This window comes from Monodelphis domestica, chromosome 1 (genome assembly GCF_027887165.1).
Source record: "Monodelphis domestica isolate mMonDom1 chromosome 1, mMonDom1.pri, whole genome shotgun sequence".
NCBI classification, from domain to species: Eukaryota; Metazoa; Chordata; class Mammalia; order Didelphimorphia; family Didelphidae; genus Monodelphis; species Monodelphis domestica.
Window position 1 is genome coordinate 626,525,665 of NC_077227.1, and position 24,553 is coordinate 626,550,217.

A 24,553-nucleotide genomic window follows, 5' to 3' on the forward strand; every position below is an offset into this window, starting at 1 on the left:
CATGTTATTCATTCACTTACATCACTTTGAATTGCTGCCTAGTTTCTTATTCATACTCAATGATATTGCTAGCTGCCTAGGGCAAAGCCTGTGTAGTCAGTTCTCTCTCTCTCTCTCTCTCTCTCTCTCTCTCTCTCTCTCTCTCTCTCTCTCTCTCTCTCTGTCGCCTAATACCATGCACAGTGCTAGGAAAATAGTACAATATGTACCTAAATACCTTTACATAGGAACTGATTTGCATTTAATAATGCTACTTTATATATACTATCAGGAAGCTTTCATTCAACAGATAAACAAAAATAAACATATAATAATTATGTAGTAGATTTTATTTTTATCTATTTTATATTTTAATCTTTCTTATAATAGCTTAGGAAATAGAGATTAGCAGGGATATGTTATAACTCATGCACAGCTGCACCTATTAATCTCTAAATAATATGAGATGTAGCCCTACTGTGGATGGCAAGTCTCATTCACAAATCATCAGTGGATAGTTTCATCCACTTATTTAATTAACAGCTGATCTTCAGTCCAAACTTGTATTAAACTGAAAACCATTCATTGAAGAATTTTTTGATGGTTTTATGCATTGTGGATTTTTATGTATACTGATAACCCTCACACTTATCACACACACACACACACACACACACACACACACACATATATATATATATATATGTATATATATATATATATATATATATATATAACTACTCCTGATAATGTCAATTCAAGTGGATCATAGAGTTAAAGTCAGAAGGAAACTTTAGGTTACCTATTCCAAACTTCTCATTTTATAGATGAGAAAACAGGTTGAGAAAATATGTCTTGTGCCAAAGTTTAGAGAGATAAAGGAGGAATCTGAAATAATATCCTCTAACTTCAAATTCCATCCTCATTTCATTAGGTTATGCTGTATTTTTTAAACATATACTCCCATGTTGTTTCTCTCCTTTTAATTTATTTTATCTTAAGACTTGTGCCCACTGGATATGAATCAATCTGCTTAAAATGTAGTGATACCAAGCAAAGGTGTTAAGTTCCTGCTATGGGATGAGCTGTCCTTTAAAATAGATTAGTCATAGTTGCCACATTTCAGAGTGACATCAGAAAAGAGTCCCAAGATTGGCTCTCCTCATAGCAGTACTATTTATTTTCATTGGGACCAAGATTTTATTAACTCTAATATCCTCATGGGTTTTTAGCTGCTGGCTTTTTCGTTTGCTTGTTTTATATAGTTTTATCTACTCTTGAATCTTGCAGCTTATATCTGGTTCATCATTGGTTGCTTGTTGTTGACTGCTCTCTCAAGCTGGCCTTTTCATCCCCTCTTCAAAGTCCTTGGTGAGTCTATTCGAGATCCCTTTATGAAGGAAGCATTAAATTATAAGAGTAGAGACTTCTCATTCATCCTTTACCTCTTATGAAGCTCTGAGAAAACAAAACTTTTTTGATAAATATGAGAAATGACCAATGTTGGCCATATTCTTCTATCAAACAAATTCACTTTGCTCCTTTAATTCAAGGTAGTTGCTAAGTATTGTTTACTAGATGGTCCTCTAATAATGAGCTTTATTTGTTCCAATCAAATTGCAAAGTTTTCATTTGACTTATGTCACTCATTTTACAAAGGAAGCAAAGAGGAAAAAAAAACCAATATGAGTAAGTGCTTTTGGCTTTTCTTTTTCATTTGTTTAGAATCTTGATTAATTTTTCTTATTTTTAAAAAATATTAATATTCCCTCTGTGAATTAAGCATGTTTAGAGTTCACATAATTATATATTTGAATAGTTTATAAATCCTGAGACTTTTTAAAAAATCCTGTTTTCTAAGGTTTTATTGTTATTATACTTTGGGTATTTGGGGAAACTATTATCAAATACTTAATGCCACACTTTGAAAACCCTATGCTTACACAAATAAGATCAATGACAATTGCTCCCTTATGTTAACTCTAAATATCTTTTTAAGGTATGAATAGTACAAGTATTCCTAAGATAATTGATGTTATACCTATCAGTCTGATCATTCTATTTTTGTTGCATAATTTTAATATTATGTTGAGTATAAGCACATTGCATAGCATTATTTTTTAATTTTAATTTTTAAATATTCTTCCATGTTTACATGATTCATTTTCTTTCCTTCCTCCCCTCCCAAAGCCTCCAAACACTTTCTGTGTACAGTGTTCTCCTGGTTCTGCTCATTTCACTCTGTATCAGTTCATTAAAGTCCTCCCAGTTAATTTCCTCCCTAATCCATGTTGTTTCACAGGTCAAGATATATATGGAGCTTTAAGTTTCTCTTTGTTCAACTGCTTTTCAAGACATTAGGATGTATGACTTCTGGTTAAAATAAACAAACTTACTGCCACATATTTCACTAAATTGGAATGACTTGTTCCTTTTGATGTGCCTAAGAATACTACTAATTTTGTAATTATTTCTTATATTTTCTGCATTTGGGAAGTCTCTTACTAGCTCCCTAACCTATATAGCTATATCTATATATCTAATCATTGTAAGTTTTATCATGCCCTAGCTGCTGTCTGCATATCCAAGATTTTCTTTGATCTGATGTCTCCAACCACTCATAGTTCTAGTGAAATATATTTAGGAGAGATGCAAGAAACTAAAAAATCCTAATGAGTCCATAACAGTACTGAGTTTTCAGGAGGATAAAGAGAAAGCAAAGGAAGTCTACAGGCACCTAACACACCACTTGGGAAGAGAATTATAGTTAAATACAATAGTCTAGGGAAGGAACACAATAGATATTGGATGGAAAATGGTGTGAAGATAGGGGAAGTTATAGAAAGAAATGGTCTTCCTGGAGCAACAGCATTTTAAAACTATCATCTATATGATAACATAATGGAATAATGATATCATAAGAAGGAAAGTAGGAGTCTAAAAGTCAAAGTAAAAATATTAAAATGTAGTCTTTAAGAAGAAACAAAAACAAAGGACAAGAAAGAAGGAAATTGATGGAAAATTAATCTCATAAAGATTGGAGATTTAATTTAAAGAACATTTATTAAATAAGTACTGGTTATGTGCAAAATACTATATGCTAAGATCTGGAGATATAAAGACAAAAAGGAAACAGTCCCCTCCTAGAGATAGTAAAAGAGAAAGTGGAACAATACCATGAAAGACAAGGGAAGAAAGAATGGGGAAGGGAAAGGAAAAGATGTAAAGACAGTGAATGTGAAGATACTTGGAAGAATTCCATCCTGTCAGAAAACAGCACTATATGCCACAGACCTCAAATTTCTCAAAAGCCACCCTCTCATCCAGTCCTACCTGGTCGGGAGGATGGTGGTCACCACTTGAGGCCTTGAGGGTTGGGGGGTGTAAAGTTGGGGGAAATAGAGGGATCCTCCTGGCAAGTATCCGACATGTATGAGGAGGAGCCTTCCCCCTGTGTGAAAAAAAAGGGAGGCTGTCATTTTTTGGCATTGAAATATGTCTATGTTGCACCTAATGTTAAAAACTTATTTCCCTGGGAGAACTCTTGAATAAGACACTAAACTGGAAATTTAAAACTTCCAACACACTTATGCACTTCAATATCTCTCATGTGGCCTGGCACCTGCTCCCATAAATACAACTGAATGAACTCTATGGTATTGTGGCCTTTGAAAAGCTTGAATTTTCATTACCCCCCAGAGGACTAGGTTTTAAATATCACCTTTGTTATAATTACTAAGGCATTTAACACAAATCTACCTCAACTCAAGGAGAAATGATATTGATTTACAGGAAGTGGTCTATGATGTTAGATCTAATATTCTGTACTCAAATATAATATAGAAAGTAGGAATAAGAATTACATTTTTTAAATGACAGGAATGTCTTCAAAATATTGAAGCAGTTCAATTCCAAAGAAAATGTAAGTGCTTTATGATGTCATGAAAATATTAAAATTAATAACATTTGTATTTTTTAAAAAAGATTTGATAATACTTAAGGGAATTATATATATATATATTTTTTTTCACATATATCTATAAAATTTATGTCTAATGTACAGGTATTCAGACTTAATGATAAAAAATGAAAAAGTTCAAAGAAAGAAAGGGTAAATATATCTTCTTTCACTTAGGGCAGAAAGGTTGGATTTTCATTACAGAACTAAACTTGAGATCCCATAAAGTATTGCTTGATTTAGCATCATTTATTATTGAAAAATTTTTTAATATTGAGGAAGAAATCCATTATTTTAGTACTGTTGGTTTTGACATAATCAGTTTTGATGATAGCTATCTAAGTTTATGTTTAACTTCTTGCCTTTTTTGAATAGTGTTCTCCTTGTGCACAATATAGCACTGGGTTAATATCAACAACATAGAAGAATCTTTACTAAAATCATGAATTAGTGTTAAGTGTATGATTCTGTTAAGAGAGAGAATTATTCACCAGCTAAAGTGAGATATCATATCTTTATCATAACTATTAAATTAAATTAATATAAAATAACTGAATTATACTGATAGAAATGTTATGAAAAAACACAAAATTCTAGAATTAGAACTAGAATGAACCTCTGAGATAATTTCATTAAATGTTTTCATTTTACAAATGAAGAAACTGAAGCCGAAAAAGGTTCAGTGACTTGTCTAAGGTCATACATGTAGAAGAATCTTTAATAAAATCATGAATTAGTGTTCAGTGTATGATTCTGTCAAGAGAGAGAATTATTTACCAGCTAAAGTAAGATATCATATCTTTATCATAACTATTAAATTAAATTAATATAAAAAACTGAATTATATTGATAGAAATGTTATGAAAAAACACAAAATTCTAGAATTAGACCTAGAATGAACCTCTGAGATAATTTCATTAAATGTTTTCATTTTACAAATGAAGAAACTGAAGCCTAAAAAGGGTCAGTGACTTGTCTAAGGTCATACATGTAGTGTTTGGCAAGACTAGGGCTAAAACCCAGGGCTCCTGAATCTTAATCTCTTTGCTCCTTAGTTTAAGCAAAACAAATAAAAAGTAATGATGGTTGACCACAAATATATAAAAAGATGTGGATAAATACATTTACCAATTTGTCCTACCTCAACTGTTTTTTTTTATTCAAAACTATATTGATCTTTAACTATAATATTAAAACAAAAATGAATATGTAGGCTAAGCCCTATTAAGTTCATGCATAATCAATACTTTCTTTTCATAGCAACCAAATTTTTCTTCCTTTTGCTGGATATAATACTAGGCAAAGACGAGAATAAGAGGATGAAAGGTGTTCCTCTAACTTTCTGCCAGAAAAAAAAAATGTATTTCTGGGCACAGAGAGAAGTATCCTGCTCTCTATTCTTGTTGCCTAGAGGGTAAATACTGTAATGGAATACTGATGATTGTAGCTTTAGAACTTTAATTTGAAGTGATATGGTTTTAATTCCTTGCTTCTGCCCTCCAAGTTAGAAGTGGAAAATAAAGGACGTGCTTCTGCAGAAGGTAGAAGGAAGGAATTCATCATGTATCAGTCATATGCAAGGTCTAGTATATTTGTCAGAGTACCTGCAGAAGCTACAGAATTCATGACTAAATGGTGTTTTGATAGTACTGCATGCCACTGTGAAAATTGTGGATGTCACAAGCTTAGGCTCCCCTACCACCATCAGGCTACCTGTCTCTGAATTAATGCTGATATATACATATATGTGTATACACATATACATTTGCAAATATTTAGTCATGTGATTGATTACATGCACTTAGATAATACATACTGTATATATATATGAATAAATATGCATATAATACATATCCAATTTATATGTAAATATGATACCAGGTAGAACTGATGAAGATAAAGCAGATTCACTAAAAAGTACAATTTTATAATAACAATATAAAGAAGCTGAGATAACTTTCATTTGGTGGGGGAGGAGGGAAATCATTGAAGATTTGGAACCAGACTTAAACCATGAAGAATGGGAAAGATTTCGACAGGTATTTCAATATAAGTAGTACATCACAAGTTTGGATATTCCAGGGATACCCAGAAGGAGGATACTTCAGGTCAACTTCAAGGAACCAGTAATGACAAAGTGTGGCTAGAATATAGAATGCATATTACTCTCTGGCTAATGGATAAACATTGTAGGTAGAAAAGAAGAGGGGACAAAAAACAAGGCTTGAAAAAGCAGCCTCCCATTCATTTTTTCACATCTCTCTCCCTAACATTATAATTTAATTTGTTGTCTGTCCTGTTATTTAATCCAGGATATCCTACAACATTGCTGATATATGACCATTCATCCTCTAGTAAGACACTTCTTGTGATGAGAATTTAACTGTTTCGCAAAGTAGCCCATTCTACTTTAGAGAATTCTAATTGTTTAAAAAGAAAAAAAAGGTCGTCAAATGGAGCCAAAATCTGCTTTCTCTCTAAACTTTTACCCTATGGAATAACACAGAATTCGTCTTACTCCATGTACTTAAAGACTTCTATTGTACATATTTTTTTTTTCCTTTTCAGGCCAAATATTTACTATTTTGGGTCAGCAAGAAGGGTCAGCTTACCCTCTCTCTTAAATTCCTTTTCATTCTCTTTTTTTTGAAATTACTAACTTCTAGAAACCTTTGACCAGTCGATCTCTTACTAGTTACAAATTGTAATATGGAAGGTAATTTCTTTCCTTCCTGAGTCTTGGCACATATACTTTCTTTTTTTTTTTTTTTTGGATTCCTAGAATAAGGAAAGTTGGAAGGAAAAAAGTAGGAAAGAGAAAGAGGAGAAAAGTGGGAGTGTATGTGTATAGGAAGAAGGAACATCAATCAGTTAAGGCTCCTTTTAACATATGAGGTAAAGCACCTGGGATAGGTTCATGGGGTCATAAAGTCATACCAAATAGGAAACAAGAATGGGCTCAGTGCCATTTAACCAAAGTTCTATAAAATCTATCAAATTAGAGATGGCATGAGTGAATGGTCTAACTGGCTTGCTGTAGCAAACTCACAGGGGTGCCAAAGGATATTTTAAATTTTCAAGGGAGACAGGAACCTTAATATCTTTTAAGTTAAAGAGAGTATAGTTTCACATTAGAACACAACATCTTTTGGATGAAATTCTCAAGTATCTGAGTTATTTTTTTTTGTTTACTTATACTTTGGGCTGATCCAGGAATTTCTTGGACTCTAATATTTGCAATGTCAGATTTTTGCATACCTGGATTTTTTGCTGTGATAAAAAGCAAATACCAAGAAAAAATTAATAAAAGACCAAGAAATTTGGGTGGAGGTATCTAATCTGATTGCAAGGTTTGAGAAGTTGCACAGTGCTCAAAATAGTCACCTATCTCATTAGTGTTTGCATTTGTTAGTGTTTAAAATGAAATAAAATATTTTTTCTTTCAATTTACATATATTTTCTTCTAAATGGCTAAGTTGTTAGTTCTGTTTGGATCTAACTACTTATGAAACAGAACTATTAGGTATTCCTTTTGGCCTAGAGGTGCCATGAAAAAGTATTGACATAATAAATCATGACATGCATAAATCATGAATAAACTAATTGTTTTGGCTGAGGTAGAAAATTAAGAAAGCAATAATTTTCTGAATATTAGAAAGAGGGTACAGAGATAAGAGCACCTCCTGGGGTACTCTTGGCACATAAGCCTACCCAGTCATAGATCTGAAAGGACTGACTTCATCCAGGAAAGATGAGTCATTTTGTTAGAGTGATTCTAAAGAGGAAAATGAGGCTAATCATTCTATATCTCCTTGGAGGTGAAAAAGAACATGCAGCTACGTGATTAAAATGTTCTTTGTGCCCAAATTAGGATGCTCTAAAACTTCCTGGAAATATTTCTTTTCCTGAGGAACTGAGTTAAAACAGAAAACTATATTCCAAGAAATATGGAAAGCAAACAGGATGTCACAGTAGTAACATTTAATTGGAGATGTAGACAAACTAGCTTTGTGGAGTTTCATAGAAAATTCATTTAAGAATCCCTCTGAAATGGGGGATTCTTCATCTCACTCAAGCCAACAACTTCATAATGCTGAGACAGAGGGAGAAACACACACGTACACACACACACACAGAGTGTGTATGTATGTCTTTGTAGAGGTGAGTGGAGAGCAATTCAGTATATTTGGGGAAATACTTCATTAGCTGTGATTTAATATGATAAAGTCTCTGTATTTCTGTGTCTGTTTCTGTCTGTCTGTCTTTCCTCTGTTAGAGGAAAAATCAAGAGGTCCTCTTCACAAAAGCATTAGCTCCAATAAGAAGGCCTCTGAAGTTGGAGTGATTTATCTGGATTGGTAGATGGCTCCTTGATTGGTTTTTATCACTTCCTGCATATTGCATAAGCCTTTTGCTTTAGGTCTTGACAAATGCATTCAGGTGTGGCACTCCCAGTGAAACCAATTATTTTGCCTTCTTGAAAGGGGAGGCCAGGAATACTACATGGGGCTTAAGGACTCTGGTGATTCAGCTTCTGTAAAAAGGCATCCCTGAACAAAATTGACAGCAATATATACTCAGGGACCAAATCAAATATTTTGCCCCAAAAGAAGATGTATCTCGAAGTTTCTCCTGAATAAAAAAATACTACCCAACAGGCCCTGATGATCCCTTATAACACTATTATTGAGTTCTGTGACTTAATAAGTTTCAGTGGGATTTGTATACAATACATATACAATTTTAATGCCAAACTAAGGAACAGAAAAAAAATATATATATATATATAGTATGTAGGTCACTCACCAGTGGGGATTGTTATTCTATTTCTTATTGCCCTTTATTTTTTTTCACTTACAAAAACCAAAACATGAAGTTTCCATAATCAAAAGCATAACATGTACATCATGGCCAACCTAAAATAATTCAGTAAATCAGGTCTGGTCAAGTTTGGTGCCCTCACCAAGTTTATTTCTATAAGATTTAAGTCACTGGCTTTGACTTTTCAAACTGGGCAAGTAGAAGTCTACCTAGGTAGGTAGGTGGTAGGTACAATGGCTCCAGCACTGGACTTAAAGTCAGATACACAAGTTAGAATCCTGGCTCAGCTCCTCATGGGCTGTGTGATTTAATCTCGGTGTCTCAATGTCTTCTTCTAGAAAATGAGCATCATAGCTTCTATCTCATAGAGTTGTTTGAGGAAGAAGTTAACATATGTAAAACACTTTGCAAACCTTGATACACAGTTTGCATAAATACTAGCTATTGTTAGTTACTACCTTTTGAAGTTCATTTTTGATTAGTAAGATGATTTTTACAGATTATAAATTATTCCCAAAGGCAATTTGAGAAGTTGCATTTCCTTTTATAGGTAAATAGCACTGAGCAAATTTAGTAATACACTAAGTGCAAGACCAAACGACACTTTTAAAATAAAAAAAGCATGATATCATTTGATATCCACATATTAGTTTATGCAAAATAAAATATAAATAAATATTTGGAAATTAGCTGGCATAGAGGGTGCTACCAGGTGGTAGAATCAGGTAAAAAACTGCTTGTAGAAAGTGATATCTGAGTTACATTTTAAAAGAAGCTAAAAATCTGAAAATTCAGAAGGAAAAAGTGCATTGTAGGCCTGGGGAACAAGCCTTATAAAGACCCAGAAGCAGAAGACACAGTGTGTGAGGATGAGCAGCAAGAATATCAATTTTACAGAAACATATGATGCATGAAGGGAATAAATTATAAATATATATTATATTATATGTATAACATTACATATATATGTGCATTATGAATTACATAAGCCTGTAGAGTTAGGCTAGAGCCAGGTTAAAGGGCCTTAAATGCCAAACAAAAGAGTCTCCATTTGATTAGAGAGAGCCATTACTGGGCATGGAAAAGACAGTAAAATGAGTTTATCACTCTGACAGAATTATGAGGGCTAGATTGAAGTAGGAAGAGATTTGAGATAGGAAAAACAATTAGGAAACAATTGCAATGATCCTCATGAGAGATGATGAGGATCTGACTTAGGGTGGTGACCATATGAGTAAAGAGAAAGATATGAAATAGCGATGAGAAATATTGAGAAGATGGCATCTATAAGATTCAAAATCAAGATTCTAAATGGAGGCATATGTAAACTGAAGATATATCCATCCTATATATATATATATATATTCATTGTTAGATATTTGAAAGGGCTTTCAAATCTCTTATTTGATTTCCCATCAATCCTATGAGCTAGGTGGAGTTAATATTATCTTAATTATATTGGCAAGGGGGAAAAAAGGAGTTGGAGAGATTAAGTAATTAGTCCAGTAAAATAGAACTAGAATTTGAATCCTGGTCTTCTAATTTGTAGTCTAAAACTCTTTTCACTGCAGAAAAAAATAATCAGATTATGATACACTTTTAGAAAAGCAAACATGGGATAAAAAAGTGCTAGAATATTGTACTCTAGCATCATCTGTCTTTAGCTGAAAATCACTAGTCTGAAAGTCAGAAGACATAAGTTTTAGTTTTAATCCTGTCTCTCAGTCATTGTCTTCTTTAACCTTAACTGCTTCTGTCTTATATTCCTCTCAGGTTTCCTGTGAAGATTAAATGAGATCACAGATACTAAAGTGCTTTGATAATTTTATTGATGTATAACATTTTCTCACTCAAGGGACTAAAGTTCCCCATCAATTCTCAGGGCCATATCAGCATGAAATAAAGAAAACTATTGGAACAAAATAGCAAAGGAGACCTAACAGACTTTACTTTCAAGGGAGTTTGGGGGGGGGGGGGGAAATGATTAAACCCAATCTGTAACAACCCAGCTCTCTTCTTAGGTATGGGTTAATTCACAATGACTTGTCTGAGATGCCTTAAAATCTTTAGATATAACATAAAGAACATTAAACATCAAAGCAAACTAAACCAGTTTGGTGGCCATTTTTCTGTCAATAAATGAAATGTAGAATTCTTTTTCAGTCACTTTCTTTGACTCTCTAATTGCATTCTTGGTTCTCTCATTCTCATTTACATTGCTTAATATGATCATACCTAGGATGCATTTCTGTCTTCTAGGTTTTATGTGTTTTAAGTAATTGAATTAAAACAAACCCTTGCAAGCACCAAGGTAGATGTGTGCACCTAGGAGAGTATGACACAATTATGATTCAGATGAGTGTAAGCACCTGGATAATTCAGTTATGGTGGGTCTCTTTTGGTGGATGCCCAGTTTTGGATGTGGACCATAATGGAAACATTTTAAACATTGCTTTGACATTTTTAGGAGGATTTAAGTCCTGAGTAAAGTATTAAAAGGCTAGGACAAAACAGTTAATGAATTAAATGAGCTGCCAAATACTTTAGATTCTAAGAACAATAACCCTGCACTGGGGTTGCAGGCCATTATATTTGAGAAGGTATTCTGATATTATTTTCAGGGACTGCAAGTTTTACCTGAAGAGCATTCATGCATAGAAAAAGAAAAGGAAACTATGGGAACATCCATCAATTGGAGAATGGTTGAACAAATTTTGTTATATGAATGTCAAGGAATACTAATAACAAATGCCAAAAGAGACAGTTTCTGAAAAATTTATGTAGACTTTTATGAACTGATATAGAGTAAAGTTAGCAGAACCCAGGAAAACAATTTACACAATAACAACAACAATGTAAAAAGAAACAATTGTAAAAAATTTGAGAACTCTGATTAATGCAATGATCACCCATGATTTCAGGGAGTGTTCTACTCCCATGCCAACTACCTTCTGTAAGAGAAATAGTGGACTCAGGGCACAGAACTAGTTAATATTTTTGGACATGACCAGTGTGGAAATTTGTTTGCTTAATGATGTATATTTATTTTAAAAGCTTTGTTTCTCTTTCCCTGTTGCCCACCAATAGGGTGGAGTGGAGATGGGAGGGAGGAAGGAGATAAGAAAAATTTAAGTAAAAATAAAATTAATACACTCAGGAAGAGCCTGATGAGGTTCTCTTGAATAATTGGTGAGGCCATTCTAAATCTCTTTGGTATGTTATAACTGAGGAATGAGATACTAATGAGAAATGACAAAGAAAGATCTTTCTAGGATGCTCAAAGTTAACTTGTTTTCAAGATTAATAATAATGAGGCCTTTGTTCTAGCATTGAGGGAAATATTAAAGTCTCTGAGAACTAAGGCTCTAGAATCCTCTTCTACTGTTCCCAGGTTCATTGTGAGCATTTTAGATAATCATTTTATGCAAATCATGATCCAAGCTCTCATGTAGTAAATACTCTATTTTGCAGCCAAGCAAACATCATTTATCCAATAGCAAATGTTAATTAAAACATGAATGCAATTTTAAAAATAGCGCCCTCCCAAGATAACAAGCACTAAAGCAATTTTCTACCCCTCAGGAGTGGGTGCAATCCCTAGCATCACGCACTGTGGTGGATAAGATAGAACATCACAGGGAAAACAAGAGAGAATGAGGAATTTGCTGCTCCAAGTGTGGGTGAATGCTGTTGGAAATTTGTCAATTATTGTTGCCACCCACTCTTAGCCCACTCTCAATGGACAGTCTAGCATTTTTCTAATCTCAGGAGATGGAGCAGAATTTTCTCAAGCTTCTCAGCTTGAATCTGGGCTCCTTAGGATTCTCCTAAAACTAATGATTTATAGGATTCCATGACAGTACTAATCTACATGTTCCCCCTTCAGTCTATCAATTTGGGCTGCAAGTTGCCACTTTTTTCTTGGGTCTCATAGCATCCTCAAAATACCCAAGGACTGCCTGGATTCAGTCAACAATTTATGACACATCTTATGTCTTAATTTCATTTTTTTTTCCTATTGTAGTTGTCCTTTTTACTTCCCTCTTCAAGTTGCTGTACACAATTCCCAAATCCAGGCCCAAATCCTCACAGTAGTTCCTTTGCATTACCACTATGCTGAAAACTACCCTGGAGAATATTCATTAAAGCCAAGATGTTCTCTGCTCTTATTTAATTTAACTTTACTCAGCTAACAATACTTTCTTCTCTATAAAGTTCAGGCTGGATTGGTACTGAATAATTTTTTAATTTTAATTATTATCATCCTACAAAATTTAACATTTTTTAATCATGAAATACCAAAGAATGCCCTGATTTTTTTTTGTAAATATCTGTCATGCCTGTGTAGAAAGTTGGGCATTTTCTGAAGCAATTATTAAAATATATTTTTCTTTGCCTTTACAGAAAAAAATAAAGATGGCTAAGAATATTTAAATAGGAAGTTGAGTTATAAGAAGCATGACAATTTGTAGCTAATGTTGACATTTAGTCTTTATTGCTTCTAGAAAAACTCTATTACCACTGCTGAAAATTATGGTTAACATGTTGACTTTGGATATAAGATTAATAAATGAAGCTTAGAAAGGATCTTGTCAGTTTAATAAATAGGGAGGCAAAGTTAACCACAGAAAATATGTGAAGAATTTAATTTTTTTTTCTTAAAACCCTTACCTTCTATCTTAGAATCAATATTATGTATTGGTTCCAAGGCAGAAGAGTGGTAAGGGCTAGGCAATGAGGGTTAAATGACTTGCCCAGGGCCACACAGCTGGGAAGTTTCTGAGGCCAGATGTGATCCTAGGACCTCCTGTCTCTAGGCCTGGCTCTCAATCCATTTAGCCACACAGGTTCCCCCAATAATTTAAAATTTTTTTAAGTATAATACTGTTAATCTGAAAACAAAACAAAAACATTTGAAATATGTATCTCTATCTTTGTATATTTATAATCGAGAGCCCAAGACTTTCTACTTGCAACCTCTTACCCCCACCTCTCCACCAATCTAGAATATAATATCAATATCTTTCTGATTTTCATTTTTAGAACCATATCAGTCTTGGAAGGAGTAGTGAAATGTGTTAAAACATTTAGTATCCTTTTTCTGAATTGATATCATTTGTACAATATAATATGATTTGTTTTATATAAATTATCATTCAAACTTGGAATTTATTTGAGAGTGTGTATGGTTTATTTGTCCTGAAACAATCTAATTTATTAGATATTAGCAAATCATTTGGTCATTTTATTCACATGAACACTAATCTGATATAAAAACACAGAAACTGATGAAAAAATATGAGACTGCGTATAAGTAATTTTGTTAAAATATATGAAGAAGCTCAGTCTAATGTCACAGGTGTAAACTTTATACTTTTCTTTCTCATGATAAATTTGGTGGGCTTACTTAATGCATCTGTGTATCAAATCTGTAGTTCTTGAGGAGATGCCAGTACAGGGCACACTCTGCTGGACAGAGCCAGACTTTACATCAAATACCTGTCCCAGAAGAAGAGTTCCTGATCTACTTAGCCAAATGCACTTTGAAAGAACTGGTACAATGGTATTATTGGGTCTTGAATAGACTTTAAGTTTCATGTCTGAGACTGACCAAAAGAATGTTTACAAAATGCTTCTCAAAGATAATCAGGAAATCACTTGCTTTTCAAACATGTAAATATGTATATGTATGTAATATATTTATTAATATATTATATTTTTTCTTTTTCTTTCCTTCTTCCCATTTTGTATCCCTATAGCTTAGTGCAGTAGTAGGTTACTAATAAATATGTATTTTATTACCTTTGGTTTTTCATCCAGTATCTGTTGACGAATTTCCTTGTGTTTCTCTAAAAGTTTCTCCTGTCTTTTGCTTTGTGCATCTTCTAGCTGAAAAAAGTAGAAACAGGATCAGTTTTTTTGTTGTTTCATTTAGGACAACTACATTTATTTTACTTTTCTTCTCTTACCCAATGAGAATGAAAAAGGAATAAAATCTCTGTTATAATCATGAACAGTGAAGCAAAATCAAATTTCTTCATTGGCCATTTTGAAAAAAAAAAAGGCCATTCTCTACTCAAGTCCTTTACCTCTCTATCTGGAAGTGAGTAGCATGTTTGAGCATTAGTTCTCTGGAATTCTGGTCGCTCATATTGCTATAAGTTTCTAATTCTTTTAAAGTTGTTTGTAATTACCATATTGTTATTCTATAAATTATTCTCTGGCTTCTGTTCACTTTCCTCTGCATCATTTCATATGTCTTCTTAGGATACAGGTTCAATTTCATAAAAACAAAACATTCAAGTTCACTATGAAAGTCAGTGAAAACTTTGCAAAGCTCTAGTAACATAGTCTAGATATTTGATATTCTGGTTCAAAGACCAGAGAGGTGCTTCTTAGTACAGATTCCTTCATGTGTTAATTCAATGGGCATTTACTTAAATACCTACTTATGGTAGCTGTTAAGAATAAAAAGAAGAAAAATAGTCATCCTTGTCTTCTAGGAACTTAAATTCTATGGGAGAAGAAATATGCACAGAAATAAGTAAGTCCAAATTATATGCAAAGTAAATACATAGTATGGGAGGGGAACACATAGCAAGCTCCTGCACTAGGAGATGGCAAATAAGTGTCACGCAAGTATCATTTTTCAGTTTTCACTTTTAAGGAGTGTGCTATACACTGAATTCTCAAACTATTTCTAAGTTAAAAATAAAAACATTAAGCAGACACTGAAGGAAAGCTTAGCTAGATCGAGGAGGTTTAAAAAAATGTTTGGGTTTTTGTATCACCAATTTAGGATCCAATGTTCAATCACTCTTTTAGCCTCAGTTTCCTCATATGTAAAGTGAGAAATTTTACAATTTAATAATTTCTAATTATTAATTATTATTAACACAATTTAATATCTATAATGTAATCATCATTTGTAATAAATTATAATTAACCATTTGTGATTTAAAATAATTTAAATTTATAATGTAAATATTGTAATTTAAGGCACTAACCTTACAGGGATATTATAGGGATCAAATAAGATAGTATATGTAATGCTTTGAAAACTTCAAAGAGCTTCACTTGTGAGGTATTCTTCCTCTGTGTGCTGAACTGTTTGGAAATAACAGTCCCTCTGATTGTAGGGAGAAGCCACAATCTCTAAAGTGCCATTTAAGAAGAGCTTGGCTCAGACATTTCTCACTTGGCTGTAGGACTTCTCTGACTGACTTTCTTCACTATGCCACAAGAAGCTCTTTACTGGGATAACTTTCTCAGCCCTGGTTGCTATTCTGCCTCATCAATACTCTCCCTCTGGGACTGCAAAAGGTGGGACCATGAACTCCGAACCTTCATCCAAGAATAGAGGTTCCCTGTCACCTTCCACTTACCCTTTTCAGCTTTTTGCATTTTGTCTTCCCTAATTAGATTATAAACTCCTTGAAGGAAGGGACTTTTCCTTTGCTTCTTCCCATTTTGTATCCCCATAGCTTAGTACAGTAGTAGGTTACTAATAAATATCTATTAACTATTTATTATTGAGGATTTACACTCAGTATCTTTCAGAAACAGGAAAGTTTTGTGCTTTCAGAAAGGAATAAAATGACTGACATACTCTCTTTATGTACTGCACCACTTCTTGGATGTATGACCGGATCATTTCAGTCTTCTCTCTAGAACCAATCATTAGAATATTATTAGTCTAGTGTAGATCTGTGCTATGATCTTAACAATTAGTTTGGGATTGAATTGGTTCTATATAAACTTTTAAAGGTCTTTTGAAGATCATTCATATTATTCACCACAATAGATGCTTATATTATTTAAATGCAGTTGGAATTATAGACAACTCAGAGAAAAGAGAATTAAAATCCCAGTGATCAGCCTAGGGCAACAGGTGACACAGTAGACAAGGAACTGGGCCCCAGTCAGGGAGTTTAAATCTGGCCTCAGGCACTTATTGGCTGTGTGAATCTGGGCAAGTCACTTAATCTTGTTTCCCTCAGTTTCCTTATCCATAAATTATTTGGAGAAGGAAAGAGTAAACTACTACAGCATCTTTGCCAAGAAAACCAGAAATGGGGGCACAAAGAGTCAGATACAATTGAACAAAAACAATTCCTTCTTATTTGTGGAGAATGGTTCCTACTTCTTTATGAGAATAGCCTTTGGCTACTAGAGGCACTTCCTCCTTTTCTTATCTAAATGCCTTTTGTGGTGAAAATATACTGACAAAGGATGCATAGTCATAAGAGGAAACCCCTAAAGACCTGATATAGCAGATTCAGAAGGAAGTTGTCCACTTTCCAATCTGGTCCTCTAAGGGTATTTTTGCTGGTATTACTTACTCTTCCATTTGACTCTTGTCTTTTGACTTTGCTTCTGTTATCTTCTCCTGTCTTTTTTTATCCATTTTCTTCTTCAACTCTTTCTTTTCTCTAAAAGCCAAAGATATAATAAAAAAAAGGCAGATGAACTAAAGGCTTTTTATTGAATAAATCTGTAAATGTATGTTTATAAATGCATCTTCCAATTTTAATGAAAAATTCTCCTTACTTCTCACAAATTTCTTTCAGTTTCTTTAATTGATTGTTCTGACATTCTTCTGCAACATCTGTCAACTTCTGAATAAGCTGGGGAAATAAAATGACATATTGTAGATTTCAGTTATTATAAATGAAGATTTTTCTCTTCCATATCAGCACCTGAATGGAAAATCCCCTGACTGATATTTGGAAAGAACTGAAATTGTCACGCAACTAATAACAATTATGAGTTGCAAATATTTGTTGGCATATACCCAAGTATAGGAGAGTGAAGTGACTAGAAGACAGAGGAAATATGCCCTGGGTACTATGAAATAAATCAGAACTATATAATGTCAGCGAATGGAGCACCTGTCTTAGATTTTGAAAAGGTAGAGTTCAAATATTGTCTTAGACACTAATTGTTTGAGTCTGTACAAGTCATGTCTTCCATCTGTAAAATGGGAGATAACAGTATCATAGTTTTTAGGATTCAATACACTAAGATTTATAAATTGCTTAAGGTATTTATGCTCAAATTATTTTTTTTATTGTTGTTGGTCCTTTTCAAAAGATAACTTCTTCCATGGTTACATGATTCTTGTTGTCTCCCTCCCATTTTCCCTCCCCCCTCCTGGAGCTGACAAGCAATTCCACTGGGTTATATGTATATCATCACTCAAAAGTTATTTCTATATTGTTCATTTTTTGTAATAGAGAAGTCTTTTAAAACCAAAACCCCAAATTATATACCAATATAAACAAGTTATAAATCATGTGTTTTCTACTTGATGCCTACTCCCACATTTCTTTTTCTAGTTGTGCATAGCATTCTTTCTCATAAGTCCCTCAGAATTGTCCTGGATCATTGCATTGCTTTTAGTAGCAAAGTAAATTATATTTGATGATCCTACAATGTTTCAGTTACTGTGTACAATGATCTCCTGGTTCTGCTTATTTCACTCCACATCAGTTCATGGAAATCTTTCTAGTTCTTGCAGAAATCCATTGATTCATCATTCCTTATAGCAAAATAGTATTCCATCACCATCATATACCACATTTTGTTCAGCCATTCCCCAATCGAAAGGCATCCCCTCATTTTCCAATTTTTGCCACCAGAAAAAGTGCAACTATAAATTCTTTTGTACAAACAAATCCTTTCACATTGTTTTTATCTCTTTGGGATACAAACCTAGTAGTGGTATGGTTGGATCATAGGGCATGCATTCTTTGAAAGTCCTTTGGGCATAATTCTAAATTGCCTTCCAAAATGGTTGGATCTGGTCCTTTGTTTTTGAAGATGACCAATGACTTTGCAGGGTGATGTCTTGGCAAGGCCAAAGTCAGGATGATGGCTAATGGCCAGGTAGATGACCTGGTATCTTGATGCCTGACCAAGCTTAAAGTTCTAGGTGTTCCATAGTGCCTGCTTCATCCTCCTTGATGGTGGTTGGAACCAAATGTTCTCATCTGCCCATTAGGCTAGGGGAAGTCTTCAAATGCTTAGGGCAGATGCTCCCCTACCTCACTAATGGTTCTATTAATTACCCTTGATCTAGTTTAGCCCATGTGTCAGATGGTTTTACCAGGGTGTGGGCAATACCCCAGTATGAAACCAAAGGGATAAGTTAGGGGGCAGGTGAACATCAAAGGTGGTTGGAAAACCCTGTAAAAAACTCCATAAGCCATCACACTATAGATGCTAGTCTTCCCTGAACACTCTGTACCTTCCACATGTGTGTTAGATGGTACAATGAAAAGAGCACTGGGACTGAGGTCAGGAAGATCTAAGTTCAAATTTGGTCTCAGTTGCTTGCTAGCTGCCTGATCCAGGGCAAGTCACTTTACCCTTATTTTCCTCAGTTACTCATCTCTAAAACGGGGACACACTGGAGAAGGAAATGGCAAACTATCCATAGAGTAGGACAAGATTGAACAGCTGACCCACAAAAACTACTTTTTTGGCTGCATCCAACAAAATTGTTGTTATATCACTATAGAAACCATGGAAGAATAGCTTCAAGGAAGAATGCAAGTCAATTTTTACCATAACTATCTTGAGCTATCATATAGTTTAGGTAGAGAAGGGAAAGGTGAGGAGCCAACATTTATAAGTTCACACGCTAATTTGGACTGTAGAATCAAAGTAGGGTCCTTCTCATGTTAGAAAGCATCTCTGTTCCTGAGAATTGCATTCCTAACTGTTTTTCAAATACTAGTCTCTCAATAAATATTTATTAACTAATTTCATGTAGCTGACATTTTACTGACTACAATAGTTATTACAGACAACGTGATAATAGATCAACAGTATGTGAAATTAAGTTCTCAGCTGTAATATAGGAGAATAAAAGAGATTGGAGAAATGAACACTTATAGAATGATAATGAGGAATCTACATTAACTAAACATTAATATTATACTTGATTTAATCATCACTGAAGTGACTTAAAAACTATACAAATATCAAGTCAGACTTGTATTAGCAGGATCACTACTGATATAAAAGAAGAATGATTATAGTGACATTTGAAATGAAAGGATTTTGAAAATGTAATTTATTTTTTGATGGAATTCATCAAATATCCCTGTGATAAAATATCCTCATTAGCAATCTGTTTTATTATATTTTATTTTGAATCCTTACATTTTCCAGTTGTATGACCTTGGATATACATGCCACTTAAACTTTCTGAGTCTCAAAGTCTTCAACTTTAAAATAAAGATGATTTGGTTAATTATACAAATAAAGATAAAATAAAGAATTTGGTTCTATGCTAGTTAACATTTTCATGAATTAACTGAATGAAGACATAGACAGACAGACAGAAATTGGAGGCTGGGAGACCAACCAGCAAGCCTTTATAAGTGTGAGGTGATGTTGGCCTAAACAAGGTGGTTCCAGTGCCAAGAAAGAGAAGAAAGAGCTATATATATGTATATGTGGGAAAGAATAAACAAGGTTGTAGGGGTGAGAGAGAGTGAGGTGCTGAGAATGACATCTAAATGGAGAGTGTGTGAAGAGCCTAAACATGATCTCATAGATATACACACACAAATGCATAAATGTGTCATCATTTTAAATGTCACATATCTATTTATTCATGTGAGTTGAAGTATATATGGATGTTTAGCTTTGAGAAGAGAAGGCAGAGTGAGACATGATAGGTATAATATCTATCATAGAATATTTGAAGAATTTCCATGTGAAAGAGATATGGGGGCTTATTCTGTCTGTCACCACAGGGCAAAACAAGAAACATGCAGAATTTGCAAAGAAACAGTTTTAGACTTAGTGTAGAATAATCTTCTCTATGATTAGAAATGCCCCCAAATGGGGTGATATTTTTCTTTTTCTTTTTTTTTTGTGGGAGTGGAAAACAGTAGTAAGGAGAAGGTTTTTAACTATAACTCTTCTGGCAAAAGCTTAGGACTAGCAGGCTTGTGAGGGGCTCCTTGTTTAAGTTAATGCAATTTAAATAGTAGGCAGGAGTGCTAGATTTGGAATAAGGAAGAGGGTCAGTTCCTATCTCTGATACTTGCTAGCTGTGTGACCCTGGATAACCCACTTAATCTCCTTAGCTTCTATTTCCTGTTCTAAAAAAAAAGTGGAGTGGATGGTCAGACCAGTATCTTAGGAATGTTATTTTGGTATCTGCACAGAATATAGATCAGAAAGGGTAAAGAGTCTATGCAGAGACAAACGCAATGGATACTGAAATAGAAAAAGGGATAGGTAGAACAAATATTGTGGAAGGATAACAGGCAAAACTTAGCAACTGGTTGGTAAAAGAGGGCAATGGTGAATAAAGAATCAAAAATGAGGGGGAAGCTGGGTAGCTCAGTGGATTGAGAGCCAGGCCTAGAGACGGGAGGTCCTAGGTTCAAATCTGGCCTCAGTCACTTCCCAGCTGTGTGACCCTGGGCAAGTCACTTGACCCCCATTGCCTAGCCCTTACCACTCTTCTGCCTTGGAGCCAATACACAGTATTGACTCCAAGATGGAAGGTAAGAGTTTTAAAAGAAAAAAAAAAAGAATCAAAAATGACTGAGGTAAAAATATTTGTACTTAGAAGGATGGAATACCCTTAAAAGGAACAGTGGAATTTAAAGGGAGCATATTTTGGGGGAGGGGAGTTCTACTTTGGACAACATTTGTAGAATGACTGAGTTGGGTGAGGTGACCTCTAAAATCCATTCTAGCTCAATAATCTCTTAACATGAGGATGAGGAATGAGAACAAATCATTATACTGAGCAATTAAGATATCATTAGAAACCTTGAAAAACAGTTTCAGCTGAGTGACTAAGTCTGAAACCAGATTATACGCGTGGGGATGAAAAATGAATGGGAAATGAGAAATCAGCATTTATGAGTCAGGATAACATTTTTTTCTAGGAATTTGGTTGTAAAAGGAAAGATACAGGATTCTAACTTAAAGAATGACGTCCATTAATATGCTCCATCTCCTTGTATGTAGGGGGCTGTTTTTCATTTTGCTCATATTTGTTTTCTCAGTTCTTAGCAGAGTGTCTGGCCATAGTATTACTTAAGAAATACTTAAAAAAATTTTTTTAATTTTTAAAATATTTTCCATGTTTACATGATTCATTTTCTTTCCCTTCCCTCTTTCCTCTCCCTGTAAATAGCTAACAAGCAATTCCACTGGGTTATACAAATGTTATCACTTGATACTTATTTCCGTATTATTCATTTTTGCAATAGAGCAATCTTTTAACATCAATATCTGAAATCATACACCCATATAAACAAGTGATAAGTCATATGTATTTCTTCTGGGTTTCTACTCCCAGAGTTCTAAGAAATACTTGCTGACTTGATTTGACTTGGGGCCCGGGTGAAGAGGAATATTGTAGAAATGGAGGTAATACCAAGAGGGAATAATTTTCAAGAAGCAAGCAGTGAAATGATAAGTGTGGAAGACGCTTGTCAACAGGGACAATACAGAACTGGTTAATGTAGTTCAGTCTGAAAAGGAAAGAAAATGAGGACAAAATTGGGAAGACAGAGAAGGAAAGCAGAAATGGGCAGAATAATCAATCATGATAATGATGAATAGGTTAGAGAGCAGTGAATCAGAGGTAGCACAAGAAGAGAGAATAAGAAATTAAAATATGAAAGAGAAATTTTACAATTCTGTCTCATGTACATAATATATATGATGGTGAAATCAAACCAGTCTTATGGGTGGTTGCGATGGAATGAAGATGCAGGTATTAGGAGTTTAGGAGACTATAGCATGGTAAGGCTAGTGAGAGGACATCAATATAAACAATATATTGTATATATACACATTCTTGCATGTGAATATATGAACATTCCATGTACACATGTATGTATTCCTGAGCAGAGGTCAAAGTGGAAGGGAAAAATGTAAAGTGGGAATGATACTGATAGAGAATAATCAAAAGGCCAGTAGATGATTGCAATAGAACAAATATAGAATCTTTTTTTATTGATAAAATTTATTTAGTTAATTTAGATCCCCCCCATGGTTACTGATTCATGTTATTTCCCTCCCCCTCCAACCTTGCCCCCCAGCCAATGATCATGACCTAGAATAGATAGGAATCTTAAGGAAAGGAAATTCACGAGTGGTGAATTTAGCATATAGTTAGAATTCAGAACAAAATATTTGTCTTCTTCTCTTGACCCACAGTCTCAGGGTAAGTGAGAGAAGGTATGCATATTTCTGGAATGTATAACCAGTATTATATGCCTTTTGGAGGGGTCTTGTCTCCATGGATGCAAGAATATGGAAAGATTGTGAGAGGAAAAAGATCTAAGTTGAGAGGGGAGGAGATTATTAATGTTAAAATGGAGGTTCTAAAGGGCACAAAGAAGGAAAGAACAGAATAGCATAAGGAAATGAATTCAATGGAAGGTGGTTTCTATTCAGCAGGTGTGAACTTTGACTCAGAAATGGGAAGGAAATGTTGTGAGAAAGAAAGAAAGAAAGAAAGAAAGGAAGGAAGAAAGAAAGGAAAGAAAGAAAGAAAGAAAGGAAAGAAAGAAAGAGAAAGAAAGAAAGAAAGAAAGAAGGAAAGAAGAAAGAAAGAAAGAAAGAAAGAAGACAGAAAGAAAGAAAGAAAGAAAGAAAGAAAGAAAAAAGAAAGAAAGAAAGAAAGAAGAAAGAAGAAAGAAGGAAGGAAGGAAGAAAGAAAGGAAGAAAGGAAGAAAGGGAAGGAAGAAAGAAAGAAAGGAAGGAAGGAAGGAAGGAAGGAAGGAAGGAAGGAAGAAAGGAAGGAAGGAAGGAAGGAAGGAAGGAAGGAAGGAAGGAAGGAAGAACGAAAGGAAGGAAGAAAGAAAGGAAGAAAGAAAGAAAGGAAGGAAGGAAGGAAGGAAGGAAGGAAGGAAGGAAAGAAAGAAAGAAAAAGACTCTGCATAAGAGACTAAATGCAAGCCTTTGCAAAGAGGGACGGGTCTCATGAACCAAATGTAAAGGGCTGTTCTAGAGCCTGGAGAAGAGTTAACACCAGACATAGGGAGACAGTCAGAGGAGGGACCTTGTTCTTGTCCTTTTGGGATATCAGAGAGTTTATTTCCTGTGGCTTGGTCTGTCTGAACCTAGAGGCAGTTAAAGGTTCTGTTTTCCTGTTTACCAGCTATCCTGAGATCCTTATATACTGGTGGGAGATCCTGTCAATCCTTGTCTCCAATTTCAATCTACCTGTAAGATCCTGTGTCCTGAGGGTTTCTTGAAGTCTGTGAGAGAACTGCCAGCATCCCAGTAAACCTGTCTGTGAGGAAAAGGCCTGCAGCCTAGGCCCAAGAGCCTGAACTCATTAAGAGTTCAAACCCTTTCTACTCTGAGGAACTATAACTTATCCAAACACAATTTGGGAGGATTTGTTAGATCAGAGAGACAGATAATTGGGATCCCAGAAAGAGAGAGTAGAAATAGGTGAGCCGGAAGATCTTTGAAGACAGTCTTTCGTGAGACACATAGTTTGGGGGAAGAGTACCCAGTATTTTTAGAGGTAGGGATACCTTGGTTTCAAATCCTCCAGTCTACCTTCTCTGGATAATAATAAATCTATCTTGTTATTTTTATAACCACAGTCAGTCACATAGCGTTTTGGCCTATTCTAGGAGTGGTGTACCAAACCTTGATACAACAAGTCTACAAACTTTACTATTCATAGTACCAACCTCTTTCAGATGTGTGAATCTTAAAACTGCTCAGACTGTACCTTAGAAGATATGGTTAAGTTTTCCCCCTATTGTAACAATGGAGGTACTTGATCAAGAA

The 24,553-nt window shown here is 34.4% G+C and overlaps 1 protein-coding gene and 1 long non-coding RNA gene across 4 annotated transcripts in view; one reads left to right on the top strand and one right to left on the bottom strand.

Moving 5' to 3' along the window:
* The window catches only part of LOC103102951 (uncharacterized), a 274,602-nt gene that overhangs the window by 173,882 nt on the left and 76,167 nt on the right, over positions 1–24,553 (top strand). The window lies entirely within an intron of this gene.
* Positions 1–24,553, bottom strand: part of PLCB1 (phospholipase C beta 1) — a 902,125-nt gene that overhangs the window by 84,624 nt on the left and 792,948 nt on the right. For 2 of the 3 annotated variants that reach the window (XM_001374433.3, XM_007476702.3), the window contains 4 exons: positions 17,309–17,385; positions 17,101–17,190; positions 16,368–16,425; positions 14,561–14,647 (listed from right to left, as the gene is read on the bottom strand). In XM_001374433.3, coding sequence (XP_001374470.1) covers positions 14,561–14,647; positions 16,368–16,425; positions 17,101–17,190; positions 17,309–17,385 — 312 coding nt within the window. Of the gene's footprint in view, positions 1–3,312; positions 3,431–14,560; positions 14,648–16,367; positions 16,426–17,100; positions 17,191–17,308; positions 17,386–24,553 lie in introns of all 3 variants that reach the window. The other variant, XM_007476704.3, reaches the window with a different exon arrangement.